A 17,392-nucleotide genomic window follows, 5' to 3' on the forward strand; every position below is an offset into this window, starting at 1 on the left:
TCATGAAGAATGGAAAAAGTAGAGATGGATTGGTGATAGGAGAGCTAGGTAGGAGGCCGTCTTGGTAATTAGACAAGAGCTAATGGGGGGCTCAGACTGAGGAAGTGAGAACGAAGACAAGAAGTTAAATTAAAACCAAAACAAACAAACAAAAAAAAACCTTTGGGTGGTGCCTGGGTGGCTCAGTCAATTAAGTATCTGACCCTTGGTTTCGGCTCAGGTCATGATCTCATTGTTCATGGGTTTGGACCCCACTTCAGGCTCTGCAGTGCTTGCTATGCACAAGTAGTTTTTCCTCCCTAGGTCTCTTTTAGCTCTCAAATCCTATGGTTTAATACTATAACTGGGCCTCAGCACTCCTTGTTCTCACAGAGGTGGGCACCACAGTACAGGCCGTTGTACTAAACACTACAATATGGGGAGTGTACATGAAGGGCGGATCTGCTAAGAATGTTTTCCAAACGGTCCTTTACACCTCTGCTTCCCATCCCACCTGAGCCCAGAATAACAGATTTTCCTCATGAGATTTCAAATTTGCTAGGGAATCTTGATAATTTTCTTGGTAATAGACGTTTTATGTCCTAATTCTAGTGTAATTGTCTAGCACAATGGTCAAGAAAGAATTCTTGAAATGTTTTACAGTGCACCTTATTAAGTCTATTTAAGTAGCATGGGGACAGGACTCTTGGGCAGAAAGAGCCTCATTTTTGCTGTATGAAACTGGTGGTTATATGCTTAGTGCTGGAGGTGGGGAAGGGGATGTACAGGGAATATTAGATCATAAATGTCTTCTTTGAACTTTCACTCATAAAATTACTTTCATAAGATTTCTCTGCTACTTATAATTCAGCCAGATATTAACCATGGGTGAGAGGTACAGGCAGTCATGAGACCCTTTAAGAATGTAGCAACTAGTTGGGGCGCCTGGGTGGCGCAGTCGGTTAAGCGTCCGACTTCAGCCAGGTCATGATCTCGCGGTCCGTGAGTTCGAGCCCCGCGTCAGGCTCTGGGCTGATGGCTCGGAGCCTGGAGCCTGTTTCAGATTCTGTGTCTCCCTCTCTCTCTGCCCCTCCCCCGTTCATGCTCTGTCTCTCTCTGTCCCAAAAATAAATAAACGTTGAAAAAAAAATTAAAAAAAAAAAAAAAAGAATGTAGCAACTAGTAAGCATTTCATCCTTATCAGAACTGTACAGGCCATAGTCAGCCTTTTGGGCTAAAAGTAAACATTTTTCTGCTTCCATCCATCAACAGCAGCATCTTCTAAACATTCAGCCTGTTCCAGGCTTTGTGGAGACAAGAGTTCAAAACAAAAAACAAAACTTTCTGCCTTCATGCTGTTTACATTGCAGTGAAGGAAGATGGACTTTAAAAAAAAAAGGGGGGGGGACAACGTGGTGCAATGCACTATGACGAAGGTCACAGCAAGGGTGGGCAGTCAAATTGTCCTTAGACTCCTACAAAACCTAATCCCAACAATCCCTTCCGGGTCATCAGCGTCCCCACTGGCCTTCAGACTCCGCCCATGACCCCCGTATTTGGGTCCTGGTCCCGCCCACTCTCCTTACGTCAATTTTCCAGGCCTTCGCGCATTGGCCTAGCCAATCGAAAGCCGAAGAACCCACTCGGGCTCCATTAAGGCCCGCCCGGTGAATCGTCGCTGGGCTACAGCGATGGGCTCTGGCGGGCTTGTGGCGCGGCGACTCGGGTCGCTGCTGTGGTGCAGGGCCCTTTCCCCGGGAGCTGGGCCTGCGGCGGGCGCGGGGCCCCGGCTTGGGCTGCTGGCCGCGGGGTGGCATAAGGCGGGACAGGCGCTCGACCGGGCCTGCCTGACTCCCGATCACGCGCGCGGCCTGCACGGCGGACCCGGCCTGGAGGAGCGGGCTCAGGGGGCAGCCGGTGAGGGGCAGCCGGAGTCAAGCACAGCAGGTACGGGCTTGGAGGAGGGCGGCGGCGACCCTTCCGGGCAGCCGGGAGTCGGGTCCCAGCGAGGAGGCTCTGAGTTCCCCCGTTTATGCATTTCTCTTGGAGTCACAAAACTCCTACTGCTCTAGAGCTGGAAGGGTTTTCACAGGTGTTGGCGCCAACTGTGTGTTTAACAGGCCAGGAGATGAACTGACGTCTCCAAAACCCCAGGCGTCCGAAAGGCCGCACCGTACCTTTGGCATCACAATCTCACCATCCTCAGCTCCCCTCACACTCTTCTTAGGGTTCCCGAGAATTGGACTTCCCGGAAGTGTTAGGGAGTAAGGATTTTGAGGAAGAGCAAGGGGCTGGGGTCTAAGAGGTGCATAAGAATCGCTAACAGGAGGGGCGCCTGGGTGGCGCAGTCGGTTGGGCGTCCGACTTCAGCCAGGTCGCGATCTCGCGGTCCGTGAGTTCGAGCCCCGCGTCAGGCTCTGGGCTGATGGCTCAGAGCCTGGAGCCTGTTTCCCATTCTGTGTCTCCCTCTCTCTCTGCCCCTCCCCCGTTCATGCTCTGTCTCTCTCTGTCCCAAAAATAAATAAACGTTGAAAAAAAAAATTAAAAAAAAAAAAGAATCTCTAACAGGAGACGGAGCCAATAGAAGTCCTCTAATTATCGCAAGTTTTTAGAAATTTGAGTGGTTGTAAATAGAGTACGTCTGTGAAAAGTTAGGGTGTGAGAGGGAGAGGTCTTAGTGGACTTAGATACTGGATTCTTGGGAATCAGCTTTGGAATGTAAGAGAAAGCAATAAATTTACAAGTTCTTTTTTTTTTTTAACGCTTATTTATTTTTGAGACAGAGAGAGACAGAGCATGAACAGGGGAGGGGCAGAGAGAGGGAGACACACAATCCGAAACAGGCTCCAGGCTCTGAGCTGTCAGCCGAGAGCCCGACGCGGGGCTCGAACTCACTGACCGCGAAATCATGACCTGAGCCGAAGTCGGCCGCTTAACCGACTGAGCCACCCAGGCGCCCCTAAATTTACATGTTCTAATACTCCAAGGTAAAGAACAGAAAATATGCACATCTGTACAGAAAAAAAGTTAAGTCTGCACAGATAACAGTTGCTGCATAACCCAAAGGCCTTTCTAAGAAAAACTTGAGGATTCAAAATGAAAATCACTCTTAAAGTTTTAACTCTTTCAAAATGCAAGAGACATTTGCGTGATCAAAGTTCCTCCAGAGTTGAAATATACAGATTACTTTGTGATTGGTAGTGGAACTTCTGCCTGACACTTGGATGCCATGGCTTGGGCTGGTGCACTAATTCTACCAGGGCTAGTTTTCTTCATCTCTCAAGTGAAGGTTGTGGACCACATACTACCTAAGAGCTCCTCCAGCTCACAATTGTAGTTCTGTGTATGTTTGAGGTGTATCGCTCATTTCCTCAAGTATTAGTGAACAGAAAGTCATTTGTGGTGGATGTATGGTTTTATTGCAAACGGTGACAGCAAAGGATGTATGGTGGCTCTGTGTAACCGGAGCACTCTTCCCATGAAAGTTGAGCGGTGCTGTGTGAAACCACAGGTTTAGTTTCCAGGAGGTCTGGGCCCTGCTGTCTTTCAAAACACTTTAGATCTAAACACCCTCATAGAGGAGCAGTTTCATTGTTAGCTGCTGTGTCTCCATGCATGTAGTGTCGTCTCCTTGGCCACGTGACACAAGTGAATCTTTGTGCATTTCAGATCATACTGGCCCCAAGTTTGACATCGATATGCTGGTTTCACTTCTGAGGCAAGAGAATGCAAGAGACATTTGCGTGATCAAGGTTCCTCCAGAATTGAAATACACAGATTACTTTGTGATTGCTAGTGGAACATCTACCCGACACTTGCATGCCATGGCCTACTACATTGTGAAAATGGTAGGATGCTTTCTTTCCTCTTTGGAGTCATTGACTTAACGGAATAGTGCCAGTGCATCATGTTGAGGAGTAACACTTAAAAAAAGGAAAGCCATATGAGATCATATAAGAAGCCCAAATTCTCAGAATTTGCATGCTTGTTTTATGTTTTTGATAGTGAAAGTTATGGGGATAAATGGATCAGGGTGTTTCTGATCCCTGTCTCTTGTGGTCATAAATGAGTGATGAATGAACAAATGAATAAAAAGTACAAATAAAAACATAAAAATGAAAATAAAAATAAATAATTTGAGGCAGGCTAGATGACCCAGGGGGATTTCTAGAGCAGCACTGTGCATCGTGGTAGCCACTAGCCATTGTGGCTAATTATAATTTAAAATTAAAAATTCACTTCTTCACTTATATTAGCCATATTTCAGGTGTTCAGTGACCACTTGTGGCTAATGGCTACCATACTGTGCAGCACAACTATAAAACGTTTCCATAATTGCACAAAAGTTCTGTTGGACCTTGCCGGCCTGTAGTTTAATTTAAATGTTTGAATGTATCCAGAGTTTCCAAGTACTATGCTGGGTACTGGGAAGATAAAAATGAAAAAGATTTAGTCCTTACCCTCCAGATTCACAGGCCTAGTTGAGGAAGGGGAATGCCCTTCTTATTGATTGATTCAGAGAGAGCACAGTAGGGGAGCGGCAGAGAGAGGGGGAGAGAGAGAATCCCAAGCAGGCTCTGAGCAACCATTGTGCAGAGCCCGACACAGGGTGCAAACTCACAAAACCGTGAGATCATGACTGAGCCAAAATCAAGAGTTGGACCCTTAACCGACTGAATCACCCAGGCGCCCCAGGCAGTTCATTTTCTAACTGGACCGGATAGGCATCAGAAATGAGGAAGAAAATGTACTTGGAGGCCTTTAGCCGATTCTGATAACACTCTACAGGAGAACATAACCTCTCTGACCTTGTTGAAAACTCGTCATAGAGGGGACAGTTAAGACCCAAACAGTAGCTAGGGTGGCAAAATAAGAGGGGGACCTTTGATGCAATATGGCAAAGCAAAGGAAGATTCCAAAAAAGTAGTAGTTGGAGAGACAGAGAGGGAACCAAGACAGCATGGAGAAGAGTTTTAAGACAGTCCCAGGGTCTCTGTCCCGTGTAATAGTGGGACGGAGTAAGATGAAGACTTGGAAGTGACTGTTGGACTGAGAGATCTAAGAAGAACGAGAGGTTTTCCATTTTAACCATTTTTTAGGTGTACAGTTAAGTGGCATCAGTTACATTCACATCATTGTGCAGTCGTTACCACCATCCATCGCCAGAAGGTTCTTCATCTTGCGGGACCGAAGCTTTGTACGCATGAAACAGTGATTTCCCATTCCCTCCATACCCTGGCCGCCACCGTTCTGCTTTCTGTCTCTATGAATTCAGCTACTCTAGGTACCTCATGTGAGTGGAATCATACCCTGGTTGTCCTCTCAGGACTGGCTTATTTCACTTAGCATGTTTTCAAGGTTCATCCATGTTGTGGCATGTCTCATAATTTCTTCTTTTTAAGGCTTTTTATCTTATTGGATGCGTATATCACATTTTATCTATTCATCCCTCGAGTTTCATTTGGGTTGCTTCCACCTTTGGGAGACAACGATGCTGCTGTAAACAGGAGTGTAGAATGTTCATGTCTCTGCTTTTAATATCAGAAGTGGAATTACTGGGTCATGGTAATTCTGCTATTAATTTTTTGAGGAACCACCATGATCTTTTCCATAGTGGCCACACCACTTTACATTCCCACCAACAGTGCACAAGGGTTCCAATTTCTCCATATCTTTGCTGGTATTTCTTATTTTCTGGGCTGTTGATCATAGTAATCCTAGTGGGTGAGAAGTGGCAGCACTTTGTGATTTTGATGTGGATTCCTTTAACAATTAGTGATGTTGAACATCCTCTCACGTGTTATTGGCCATCTGTATATCTTTGGAAAAATGCCTAATCAAGTCTTTTGCCTATGGTTTAATCAGGTTGAGTTTGTTGTTGTTGCTGCTGTTGTCAAGTTGTAGTTGTGTATATATTCTGGATATTAATCCCAAAGCAAATATGTGATTTGCAAATATTTTCTCCCATTCTGTAGGTTGCCTTGTTACTGTTGATAGTGTCCTTTGATGCACACAAGTTTTTGCTTTTAAAAATTTTTTTTAACATTTATCTATTATTGAAAGAGAGAGACAGGGCATGAGCATGGAGGGGTGAGGGGCGGGCAGAGAGAGGAGACACAGAATCCGAAGCAGGCTCCAGGCTCTGAGCTGTTGGCACAGACCCCGACGCAGGGCTTGAACTCCCAAACCGTGAGATTATGACCTGAGCTGAAGTCAGATGCTTAACCGACTGAGCCACCCAGGCACCCCCAAGGTTTTAATTTTTTTTTTAATGTTTATTTATTTTTTGAGGGAAAGAAAGAGAGACAGAGCATGAGCGGCAGAAGAGCAGAGAGAGGGAGACACAGAATCCGAAGCAGTCTCCAGGCTCTGAGCTGTCAGCACAGCTCAAACCCACAGACTGCTAGATCATGACTTGAGCCAAAGTCAGACACCCAACCGACTGAGCCACCCAGGTGCCCCAAGTTTTTAATTTTGATAAGGTCCAGTTTATCTGTTTTTGTGCCTGTGCCTTCGGTGTCCTATCCAAGAAAGAATCGCCAAATTCAGTGTCATGTATCTATCATCTGTCATGAAGCCTTTCCACTGTTTGTGAAGGCTTTCCTATATTTAAGCCTGAAATGTGGGTCATTTGTTTAAATCTTAGATCCATTTTGAGTCAGTTTTTGTAGATGGTATAAAGTAAGGGTCCCACTTTGTTCTCTTGCATGTAGATATCTAGTTTTCCCAGCACTGTTTGTTGAAAAGACCGCCTTTTTCCTATTGAACAGACTTGGCACCCTTGTTGAAAATCATTTGACTGACTATATGGGCTCTTTTTTTCATTCTGTAAGTCTGTCTTGCTCACTGTTTTGATTACTGCAGCTTTGTAGTTCGTTTTGAAATCAGTAAGTTGAGAGCTCCAAATGTGTTCTTCCTTTTCAAGACTGTTTTTGGCTTTTTGGGGTCCTTTTATACATATACATTTTAGGGTGGAATTTTCTATTTTCTATTTCTTTGCTGAATTCATTTATTCGAACAGGTTTTTTTTATGCGGAATCTTTAGGGTTTTATACATTTAAGTCATGTTGTCTGTAAACTGTGATAATTTTATTATTTTCTTCCCAATTTGGGTACCCCCCCCCAACTTGCTCTAATTTCTCTGGCCAGAACTTCCAGCACTGTGTTGAATAGAAGTGGCCAAAGTGGGCATTCTTATCATGTTCCTTATCTTAGAGGACAAACTTTCATTCTTTCACCATTGAGTAGGATAATAGCTGTGACCTTATCATACATGGCCTTTATTATCTTGAGATAGTTTCTTTTATTCTTAGTTAGTTGAATATTTTTATCATGAAAGGGTGTTGAATTTTGTCAAATGCTTTTCTGCATAAATTTGAGATGATCCTGTGGCTTTTTTCATTTTGTTAATGTGCTCTATTGTATTGATTGATTTTCATGTGGAACCATCCTTACGTTACAGGAATAAATCTCATTCAGTCATGGTGTATAATTCATGTAATATGCTGTTGAAATTTGGCTTGCTAATATTTCATTGAGGATTTTTGCATCAGTATTCATCAAGGATAATGATCCATAGTTTGTAGTGTCTTTGGCCTTGGTTTCAAGGTAATGGTAGGAAGTGTTCCTTCTTTAGTATTTTGAAAGAGTCTGAGAAGAATTTGTGTTAGCTTTTGTTTACATATTTGGTAGAATTCACCAGTGAAACAATCTGGTCCAGGGCTTTTCTTTGTTGGGAGATTTTTTTCCCTCTTTGCCGCCCCCACCCCCACCCCCGGAGCTTTTTTTTTTTTTTTTTTAATTAAAAAAAATTTTTTTTTCTTAATTTACATCCAAATTAGTTAGCATATAGTGCAACAGTGATTTCAGGAGTAGATTCCTTAGTGCCCCTTACCCATTTAGCCCATCCCCCCTCCCACACTCCTTCCAGTAACCCTGTGTGTTCTCCATATTTATGAGTTTCTTATGTTTTGTCCCCCTCCCTATTTTTATATATTTTTTTGTTTCCCTTCCCTTATGTTCATCGTTTTGTCTCTTAAAGTCCTCATATGAGTGAAGTCATATGGTATTTGTTTTTCTCTAATTTCACTTAGCATAATACCCTCTAGTTTCATCCACGTAGTTGTGAATGGCAAGATTTCATTCTTTTTGATTGCTGAGTAATACTCCACTGTATATATATACCACGTCTTCTTTATCCATTCATCCATCGATGGACTTTGGGCTCTTTCCATACTTTGGCTATTGTTGATAGTGCTGCTATAAACATGGGGGTGCATGTGTCCCTTCGAAACAGCACACCTGTATCCCTTGGATAAATACCTAGTAGTGCAATTGCTGGATTGTAGGGTAGTTCTAGTTTTAATTTTTTGCTGTTTTCCAGAGTGGCTGCACTAGCTTGCATTCCCATTCCCACCAAGCTTTTTTTTTTTTTTTTTAATTGAGATATAATAATGTTTGGAGGTTTTCAATTAGTGATTCAAACTCAGTTCAGTCTTAGTTCTATGTTTTTAGGAATTTGTCTATTTTGTCTAGATTATCCAATTTGCTGGTATATAATTGTTCATAGTACTCATAATCCCTTTTACTTCTTAGTAATGTCCCCTTGCTCTGATTTTAGTTATTTGGGTCTTCTGTTCTTTTCTTACTCTAGCTAAAGATTTGTTAAATAATTTTGTCTATTTTTTTCAAGGCCCAAATCTTGGTTTCATGAATTTTTGTCAATTTTAGTTTTCTCTTAACATTGTTTCCTTCCCTCTGCTAGCTTCAAGTTTAATTTTTTCTTCATTTCCTAGTTCTTTAAGGTGTAAATTTAGGTTGTTGATTTGGGAACTTTTTTTTTCATGGAAGCATTTAGCTATAAATTTCCCTCTTAACACTGCTTTCACTGCATCCCATTAAGTTTTGATGTGTTTTTAATCTCATTTGTTTCAAGAGCTTTTCTAATTTCCCTTGTGATTTCTTGACTCATTGTTTTTGTGGCTTTTCTAGTTTTCCTTCTGTTGATTTCTAGTTTTATTTCATTGTGATCAGAAAATATACTGTGTGTGATTTAAGTCTTTTTAAATTTATTGAGACTTGTTTGGTGGCCTAACATAGGATCTGTCCTGGAGAATGTTATGTGTGCCCTTTAGAAAAATGTGTATTCTGTTGTTGGGTGGAATGGTCTTTAATGTCTGTTAGGTCCAGTTAGTCTCTAGTGTTAAGTCATCTACTTGTTTATTGATCTTGTCTGTTTTTTAAATCCATTACTGAAAATGGAGTATTAAGTCTATATTATTGTGTTGTCATCTGTTTCTCCCTTCAGTTCTGTCCATGTTTGTTTCCATATGTTTAGGAATTCTGGTTTTTGGCACATGTTTGTAATATATTCTCTGGGTTATATGACCCTTTATTATCATATAATATTCTTGTCTCTTGTAATAGTTTTTGATTTAAAGTCTATTTTGTCTGATATTAGTATATCTGTTGTTTTAGACCATTCATAAGACCTGTTGGGAATAGAGACATGGGATGGTAAAATCCAATTAACATTGTCATTTAGGTGGTGGATATAGGTGAGGACTAGATGTTGAGTGATCTTGGGTCTCTCTGCCTCAGAGATGAGGCATCACCTTGGTGGATGAGTATGATGGCCCTCTCAGAAGGGTTTGGGCAGGAGGATTCAGTAGAGAGGTATAGGTGGTAGGTGGGGTGTAAGGGGAGAAAGTTTCCTCAAGTTATTTATTATGGAGTATAGTTAAGAGGAATGAGTAAGCTAGTTCCAAAATTAAGATCAAGAAAATTATGCCAACAGACCATCCTTGGTGAGAACAGAGACTTCCTCTTTAATATGTAATCTGGCTTTTTTCAGTACAAATACTTGAAATGTAAAAGCAAACCTCATGTTAAGATTGAAGGGAAGGACACTGATGACTGGCTGTGTGTGGACTTTGGTAAGTTATTTTGACATATTTTACAGGTAAATATTTGGTTTTGTCCTAATCTGGAACTGTGTTCACTTGCAAAAGGGTATCAGATTGTGCTTTTCATGTAAAAATTTTTGAGGTTTATATTAAGTTTTAATTATAACCCAGGTGGTCTTATTCGAATGTAAAATTCTCACCTAATGTGATGTGTCTCTAACTAGTCATGCAGGTCAGACAGTGGAGAACTGAGCAGATAACATGGCAGAGATGGGAGAGATCCCTTAGTGGTAGTAGAAGGCTTGGGGAGTACATATCTTGGCCCAGGATGACTCAGATGAGGTCAAGTTAAAGGGCATTCCAGGTACTGAGAAGGACAAGAACAGAGGACTGGAATTTTGAAAAGACCTAACAAATTTGGGTATTAATATATACATAGTTTCAAAGTATTTCCCCCTAAGATACTTAATTACAAAGGGAAAAACACTGTCAAGAATTATGAAGGGTCTGAGATTCTTATTCTTAACTAACAAGTTAGCGGCCCAGTTTCATGGGAATTGGTGAAACTCCAGGCTAGTCCTGGGTTAGAGATGAAGGACGGATGATTTTATTACTCATCACAGTAACAGCCAGTAGTTTTTTTTGGTTTTTTTTTTGGTGGGTGTCGGGGGGGGGGGGGGTGGGCAGGTTCCCTGAGGCCATGTCTATAGAGAGAGCAGCATAGGGCCAGATGACATCTGCAGACAATGTTCTGAGAGAGGAACCCGTAGGTTAGGGTAGCTACATCTTTTATGATGGGCAAGAAACAGACCCGCCATTTGCTGTGATGGAAGACATTTTTTCTGCCAAGGTCATTAAGCCAGGGTTTCTCAGCTTTGTCCTTCATAACATTTTGGACCAGGTGATTCAAGTGGGAGTAGGGACATATACCCTGTGCATTGTAGGATGTTTATTAGTCTCCCTTCTCTCCAGCCCCAACTGTGAAAATCTGAAAGGTCTTTGAGATCCACTGCTGTAAGCAAGCCTGTCCTTTGCTCTAGAGGGAGATGGTATGTTTTTGTGACACTATTCACTGCACAGTCATCCTTAAAAGACCTTCTAGAACAAAAGGCAGTCTGTGTTTTGCTCACAGGATGTGCAGAAATGTGACACCCATGGAGAATTGTCTTCCACTAGCCCACCTTTAATTACTAGGATGAAGTTAATTAACATCACTAGTAATGTTATGTATCGATATCATGTACCTCCTGTATGATGCACGGAGAAAAGCACAGCATCATTTCTATGCTATTTTTGTTGGGATGGCATCCAGAATTTGCATTTCGGGCAAGTTCTCAGCTAATGCTAATCTAGGGCCCGTACTTTGAAAACCACTATTCTATCATAGAGGTGGGTGAGAGCACAAGAATAAAAACAAATGAACTGCTTCTTCGTCTTAATTCTTATCTGTCCTTGATTGATAGGCAGCATGGTGATTCATTTGATGCTTCCAGAAACCAGAGAGACCTATGAATTAGAGAAATTATGGACCCTACGTTCTTATGATGACCAGTTAGCTCAGATAGCACCTGAGACATTACCCGAAGACTTCATTCTTGGAATAGAAGAGGACACTTCATCCCTGACTCCAGTGGAGTTCAGATGAGAATAAAATGATATGAACTGCTTTAGTCATTATCAGATTTGGATTGAGTCACTTAAAAATGTAACTGAATGAAACCCCACCTACTTGGTCAGGTTGTTGTCAAAACAAGTCTTATTTATGGGCACTCATGCTAAATGAATGTGGAAATTGTAGGTAAGTGAGCTAATCCTCACACCAAGAATCAATACGTTCAAATTAAAATTTTAATATATTGTTTTTATTCCTGAGATCCCAGCAGGATTTCTGGGAGCTAACACTGGCCCCGGCCTCTGTGTTCTCTGTTCACAGTTTAATTTTGTGTAAGTGTAAATCTTACTTGGTAGAATGGAATAGCCAGGTTTTGGTTTTTTTTTTTTTAATAAAGCAGAAAACACATAACCGCCCCATTGGTGTTGTTACTTAAAACCTACAGTTTTTAGTTCATATGTACCAATATTATAAAGATCCAAAGTAAGTACTATGGAATGTAGAAAATAATGTACCACTTGATATTGGTACTTGGCTTGAGACTGACGTAGTATTACTAAAAATCTGTTTATAGTTTGACCAAATTTGAACATTCATGTTTATTTGAAAAACCAGAAATAAAAGATACCATACACCAAGCTGCACCTAATGATGAAAAACTTTATTCTGCATCAAGGTATCTGGAAAATGAAGCTGCATTTGGGGCACATTACAGATGAGGAATGATCCATGTGCGGTGAGTACAAAACTCAATTACAGAATTAGATACTCCATTACCATTGCTTAATTAAAAGTAAAACATGATTTGCCACACTAAAAGGCTAGAAGTGAAATATGACAAAATTTTAAACCAGCAGATATAAATGCAGCACCTATCTGTGTGTGTGTACACACACACACACACACACACACAACAACAACAAATATGGGAAAAATCAAACACTGAGGAAGAGCTCTGGCCTAACCACATCTCACCTGAAATCCAACCAGAAAGCCAGTCTGATTTTAATTTTTGCAATTAATTGTATGAAAACATTATGAATGCTATATGAATCGTGTGACAAAGGGCACTTTTTGGCTAAAACTACAAAATAAACTGGTTTTCTGGAAACATTTAGGAAAACATTTCAAGTCATTTTCAAAATGTCTAATTGTTAACAGTGATCTTCAGAAAAACTTACCTAGTTTGTAGAAATTCATCTTGAAATAGAAATGAGGCCATTTTCTAAAAGGTTATATATATGCCCTTCAGATCAGTGTAATATAATGACTGATCATTTAATGAACAAAAGCAACACAATTCTGAGAGCAGAATGGCCTTGGAGACCACCCACACCCACATAATTGTACATACCGGGTTTTGCCATCAAGTTAAGGAATGGGCACGTGAGTTCAGTATCAAATATCAAAGGTCAAATGTGTCCTCATAGTCAAATTATATTTCAAAAAGATTTCTGGTATCCTCCACTTTCTGACTTATTTTCAAATAAGTGGTTGCAGAGAACACAGAAATCCTGCTGTATTGTACATAATATTTTAGGTGGCCTTACATTTTTCTTGATTTATCATTGTTTAAAAATCCTCGAAATAGCTTAGCGAGGCTCATGACAGTGCCCGGCCCACGGAGATGGAGCCTGTGCATTGCCTTTAAACACTGTCACACCATCTGAGTGCCCCATTGGTCTTCACAAAGCAATCCTTTTGGGGCCTGCTCCAACCCTAGACCAACTGGTCTGACATGTGTTGGCAAACTAAGCACCCCGTAAGACAAGCTGAAACTTACTTTTTGCCAGTCAGTTCATGGTCCACGGGCTGCATCTCTTGACTGACACGCTTCCTTTAGGTAGTGATAGTCTCAAGCACAAAGCATTTTTCTGCATTTAATCACAGAGCCAAACAAATAACCGGAGTCTCCTGAAGCCATTTAAACTAGCCGTTCCAAAACCTCCTGCAACCACTTTGCTCTGTTAGTACCATCAAAAACGTTCCCTACCATAAACGAAAAATTAAATGGTATTGCTGCTCTCCAAATATAGGCACTGCTCCATATCACTGAACGTTTATTGGATTTTCCAACTAATGATGTCAAAAGCCTCAAAAAAAACCTGAAATTAATTTTCCAGCTTTACTGTCACCAGTCAGGAGTAAAATTTTTCTCAGTTATTTTCCTGTCAGCTAATTAAATTTTAAGTTTTTTTTTAAAAAACTGTTGGGCTTTTTCTTTATAAAGTATATAAAATTCTCCAAAAACAAAAACAATTTTGCTTCCATTGCATCACTGAATACCTGAGGTAGTTGAGTAAAAATGCACATTTAATACCCCTGCCAACACCATTCAGCACTTCCCTTAGGTTATTCGTGTTAGTGTTAGGTACAAATACAACTGAGAACGTTTTTTCTATGCTAATAGCTTAACACTTAAGTTCCCGTAATAACTCTATTCTGATCCAATTTTAACAAATTGGATTTGGGAGCAATCTATATTTTATGAATTTAGTGAATGCATCATTAAGCCAATTTCTGGCATCAGGGGGTATATTAAGAAAAATTAGAATATTTGTTACACTGAGAATACAACAAAAGGGAAGTGCAGAGCTCCTCTCTTTCCCTCCCTCCCCCCTTATTTTTTTTTATTTTTTATTTATTTTTTTTTTAAAGCTGGGTGTCATACATTTCAGAGAGCATAAAGTATACATTCTCACAGAGACAGGAGTTCAAAAGTTGCCTGGTCCTCAGAAACAACTGGCTAGGTAAAAACTTGTGCATGTAATTCTGGATATTAGGGGTTCAGCGCCCGTCTGTTGGTTAAGCAATCTGTCTTTGGTTTGGCATCTGCCTCTGTGATGGGCTGTTTCCTGAGCCTTTATTTCCGTCTTGACTGAGGTGGTCCACTTTGCAGAGCTTTCTGCTGTTGATGCTGCTTTACCTGAGTCAAAATTTCCTGAATTTTTCTCTGGGCAACCTGCGAAAGGAGAAAGCTTTGAAATTTCTACCCGATCAAAAGTTACTAAAATTTATTTTACCCTTCCGTTTCAACAACTTCAGATTTGTAGATTAAAGATCCGTACTAGTTTAGTTTGCTAGTAGAGTCTCTGAAATCACCTGCTAAAAAGGGATTAGCATGTTTAGCACCAAATGACTTTAAATATTTATATGTGGTGAGGGCACATCCAGGGGGAAGACTGCTTCCGTTTGTCAAAGAAGCAAAACAGCTTGTTTATCACATGAGAGCCCACTTGCCTGGCAAGCATAGAAGTGACCAGTTATCTTGACAACTACTTGGTCATTCTCATCAGGTGTCTGGTCACGAGGGACAACTACTTCTGCACTTGACAAATTCTGGAGCTCATTCACCTGGAAAAGATAAATACAGATCTTATTAAATCAAGGTTATTAAAAAAAAAAATTACCATTTGCTGAGCACTTACTATGTGCCAAACACTAAACTGTGGCTTTACAAATTTCTTCTAATCCACCAATAATTCTATCAGGTTATCAGTATTATGCCCATTTCAAGATGATTAAACTAAGACTTAGCCAAGGAAATTGACCAGTTAAACAAGTGAATGGCAGAACCAGATTCAAACCCTGAAAGTCTGATTCCCAATTGTATACTCCCAATTACTTCAAAATTATAAACAGCTTTGAAAACAACTTAGACGTTACAGGTGTTAGAGAAACTGGAAACCATTTGCTTGTTATAGTAATATGTAAAGGTAGATGAAATTTAAAAAAAAATTCTTTCCATAAAGCGTGCAAAAATAGCTGACATTCCATCAGCTGAAAACTGCCAACTGCCCCTACTACGTTAGCCCTCTCACACAGAGTGGTCTCAAGGGGCGTTACTTTTCACTAGTAGCGGATACCAACACTCAGGAAGGACAAAAGGCAGTCTTCTCCAAACCTTGGCCCAGATGATCCTGCTTTTTATTAATTAGCCAAAATTCAGGGACTTGGAACTCCTAAGTACCTTTCAACGCTTTCCCTTTCATACCACTGCACAGGTTTTGCTGAAGTACTTGCCGTTTTGCCTCCTTTTCCAATAACTCTGCCAGCAGCAAAGGATGGCACTCTGATATGAGCTTCAAGTTTCACCTCTTCTTTAGGACTAACAAAGTTTTCTTCTTTAATTTTTCCATAAATTCTTCCCTGAGCCTACAGATGAGAACATATCCTATCAGTGTCATTCATGTAGGAAAAAAGGTCTATTAACTTTTAAGACGGCTCATATCCACTGGAATAGCCCCCTTTGCAGGGACACATCTGCATTTAATAGACTGTTGCAGATGGCCTAAGAGGCAAACTTAGGAAGGTTCACATTAACAACCACGCACCACAGAGGTGGCAACTGAATGAATAAAGAATATGGTTTATTCTTTGAACAAAAAGAGTTAAAGGCAATTAGTAGTCAGCCTACCTAGGGGCTCCTGGGTGGCTCAGTCAGTTGAGCATCCGACTTCAGCTCAGGTCATGATCTCACAGTCCAAGAGTTTTAAGCCCCACATGGGGCTCTGTGCTGACAGCTCAGAGCCTGGAGCCTGCTTCAGATTCTCTGTCTCCCTTTCTCTCTGCCCCACTCCCCCGCCCCCCCCACCTGCCCTCAAATAAACATCAAAAAATAAAAAGTAGTCAGCCTAAGTAAAATTAAATCATTTCTGTGGGCAAAAGGCCATTTGCCCTCCTATCCTACTAAACTAGCCAACTAAAAGGTAAAAAACTCTCCTACTGGAGGGAAGAAAGTAATTGCATATTACTTGAGTATAAGAGATGGGGAAAACTACAGAGTGAACTGTGGCAGGCTCATACCTGCTGAAAAGGTATTTTTTTTATTTAAACACGTTTCTTTATCTTACCCATGTGGCTTCTACTTTTTGTAATAAGGCTACAAAATCAAGTTAACACACACTTCAGATATTTATAGTCAACACATCCTGATACCTACTGCATATCTAGACACTATACCTAAGAAACTTCTCCTATAGGGGTGTGTGGGTGGCTCAGTCAGTTAAGCATCCAATTCTTGATTTCGCTTCAGGTCATGATCTCACAATTCATGAGATCAAGCCCTGTGTCAAGCACTGTGCTGGCAGTGCGGAACTGCTTGGGAGTCTCCCTCGGCCCCTCCCCCGTTTGTGCACACAGGCTCTCTCAAAACATCAATAAATAAACATTTAAAAAAACCACAAAACTCCTATTACGTACAACCATTAATTTGCTCTAGTATATACCAAAGGATAAAGAAGTCAGAGTTGGTTTAACTTGACAGGCTACCAGGGCAAATCAAAACAAAAGTACCCAACACATTTTCACTTTTGCAGAAATGATAAACTCATTACAGGGTATTACAGAACAAACAGAATTCATCTTGGTACCCTATATTTCATTCATTCTCAAAAGTCTCAGGCCACAGATAATAGGTATTAACATAGTCGAACGACATAGGGATATATATGCCTCTTTCAAAACAAAAGTTTTTGAATTCTTAAGAAAAAATATGGGTTAGGAAGTTTACCACTCCTTAGATGTCTAAAATAATTCATTTGTAATTATCATTGATCACATAAATGATATTTAAGCATTACAGTTTTTAACTGTTCCATTTAAGATGATTATACCACATGGGCACTGAAGGATGGAAGGAAACAGACTGAATTTCCCAGCATACAATCATAGGAATAACAAGACAGTAGTCCCACTTATAAAGAAGTAACAGCTCAGCACCAAGAAGAAACATGCAAGAACTGATGTTTACATTTATCTTTTAAGATTTCCAACCAAAGGTGACTGATCCTGTAGGTTCAGGATACGAAGCAGTTTGTAACATTTGTGAGTTAGGACTTGAACTGCCTGGACCAGAAGGCTGGTGTGAGGGAGGAAATGTCTTCACCTGAGTTTG

General features: G+C 40.7%; 2 protein-coding genes across 2 annotated transcripts in view; one reads left to right on the forward strand and one right to left on the reverse strand.

Annotated features, from left to right (window-relative positions):
* The first annotated feature begins 1,638 nt into the window (after positions 1–1,638).
* MALSU1 (mitochondrial assembly of ribosomal large subunit 1) lies at positions 1,639–11,912 on the forward strand. Its single transcript, XM_047095909.1, has 4 exons — positions 1,639–1,926; positions 3,649–3,827; positions 9,833–9,914; positions 11,348–11,912. The coding sequence occupies exons 1-4, from the start codon at positions 1,671–1,673 to the stop codon at positions 11,527–11,529; spliced, it is 699 nt and encodes a 232-aa protein (XP_046951865.1). The 5' UTR covers positions 1,639–1,670; the 3' UTR covers positions 11,530–11,912.
* Positions 11,913–12,142: 230 nt separating this feature from the next.
* IGF2BP3 (insulin like growth factor 2 mRNA binding protein 3) overlaps positions 12,143–17,392 on the reverse strand; it is a 152,216-nt gene continuing 146,966 nt past the window's right edge. The window contains exons 13-15 of the mRNA XM_047095908.1: positions 15,520–15,651; positions 14,737–14,850; positions 12,143–14,458 (exon numbers count right to left, since the gene is read on the reverse strand). Of these exons, the coding sequence (XP_046951864.1) occupies positions 14,360–14,458; positions 14,737–14,850; positions 15,520–15,651 (345 nt within the window). The 3' untranslated portion in view covers positions 12,143–14,359. The remainder of the gene's footprint in view (positions 14,459–14,736; positions 14,851–15,519; positions 15,652–17,392) is intronic.

The sequence above is a fragment of the Lynx rufus genome, unplaced genomic scaffold, assembly GCF_022079265.1.
Source record: "Lynx rufus isolate CCGP_SWC_20201006 ecotype Redwood Valley unplaced genomic scaffold, mLynRuf1.p SCAF_4, whole genome shotgun sequence".
Taxonomy (NCBI): Eukaryota; Metazoa; Chordata; class Mammalia; order Carnivora; family Felidae; genus Lynx; species Lynx rufus.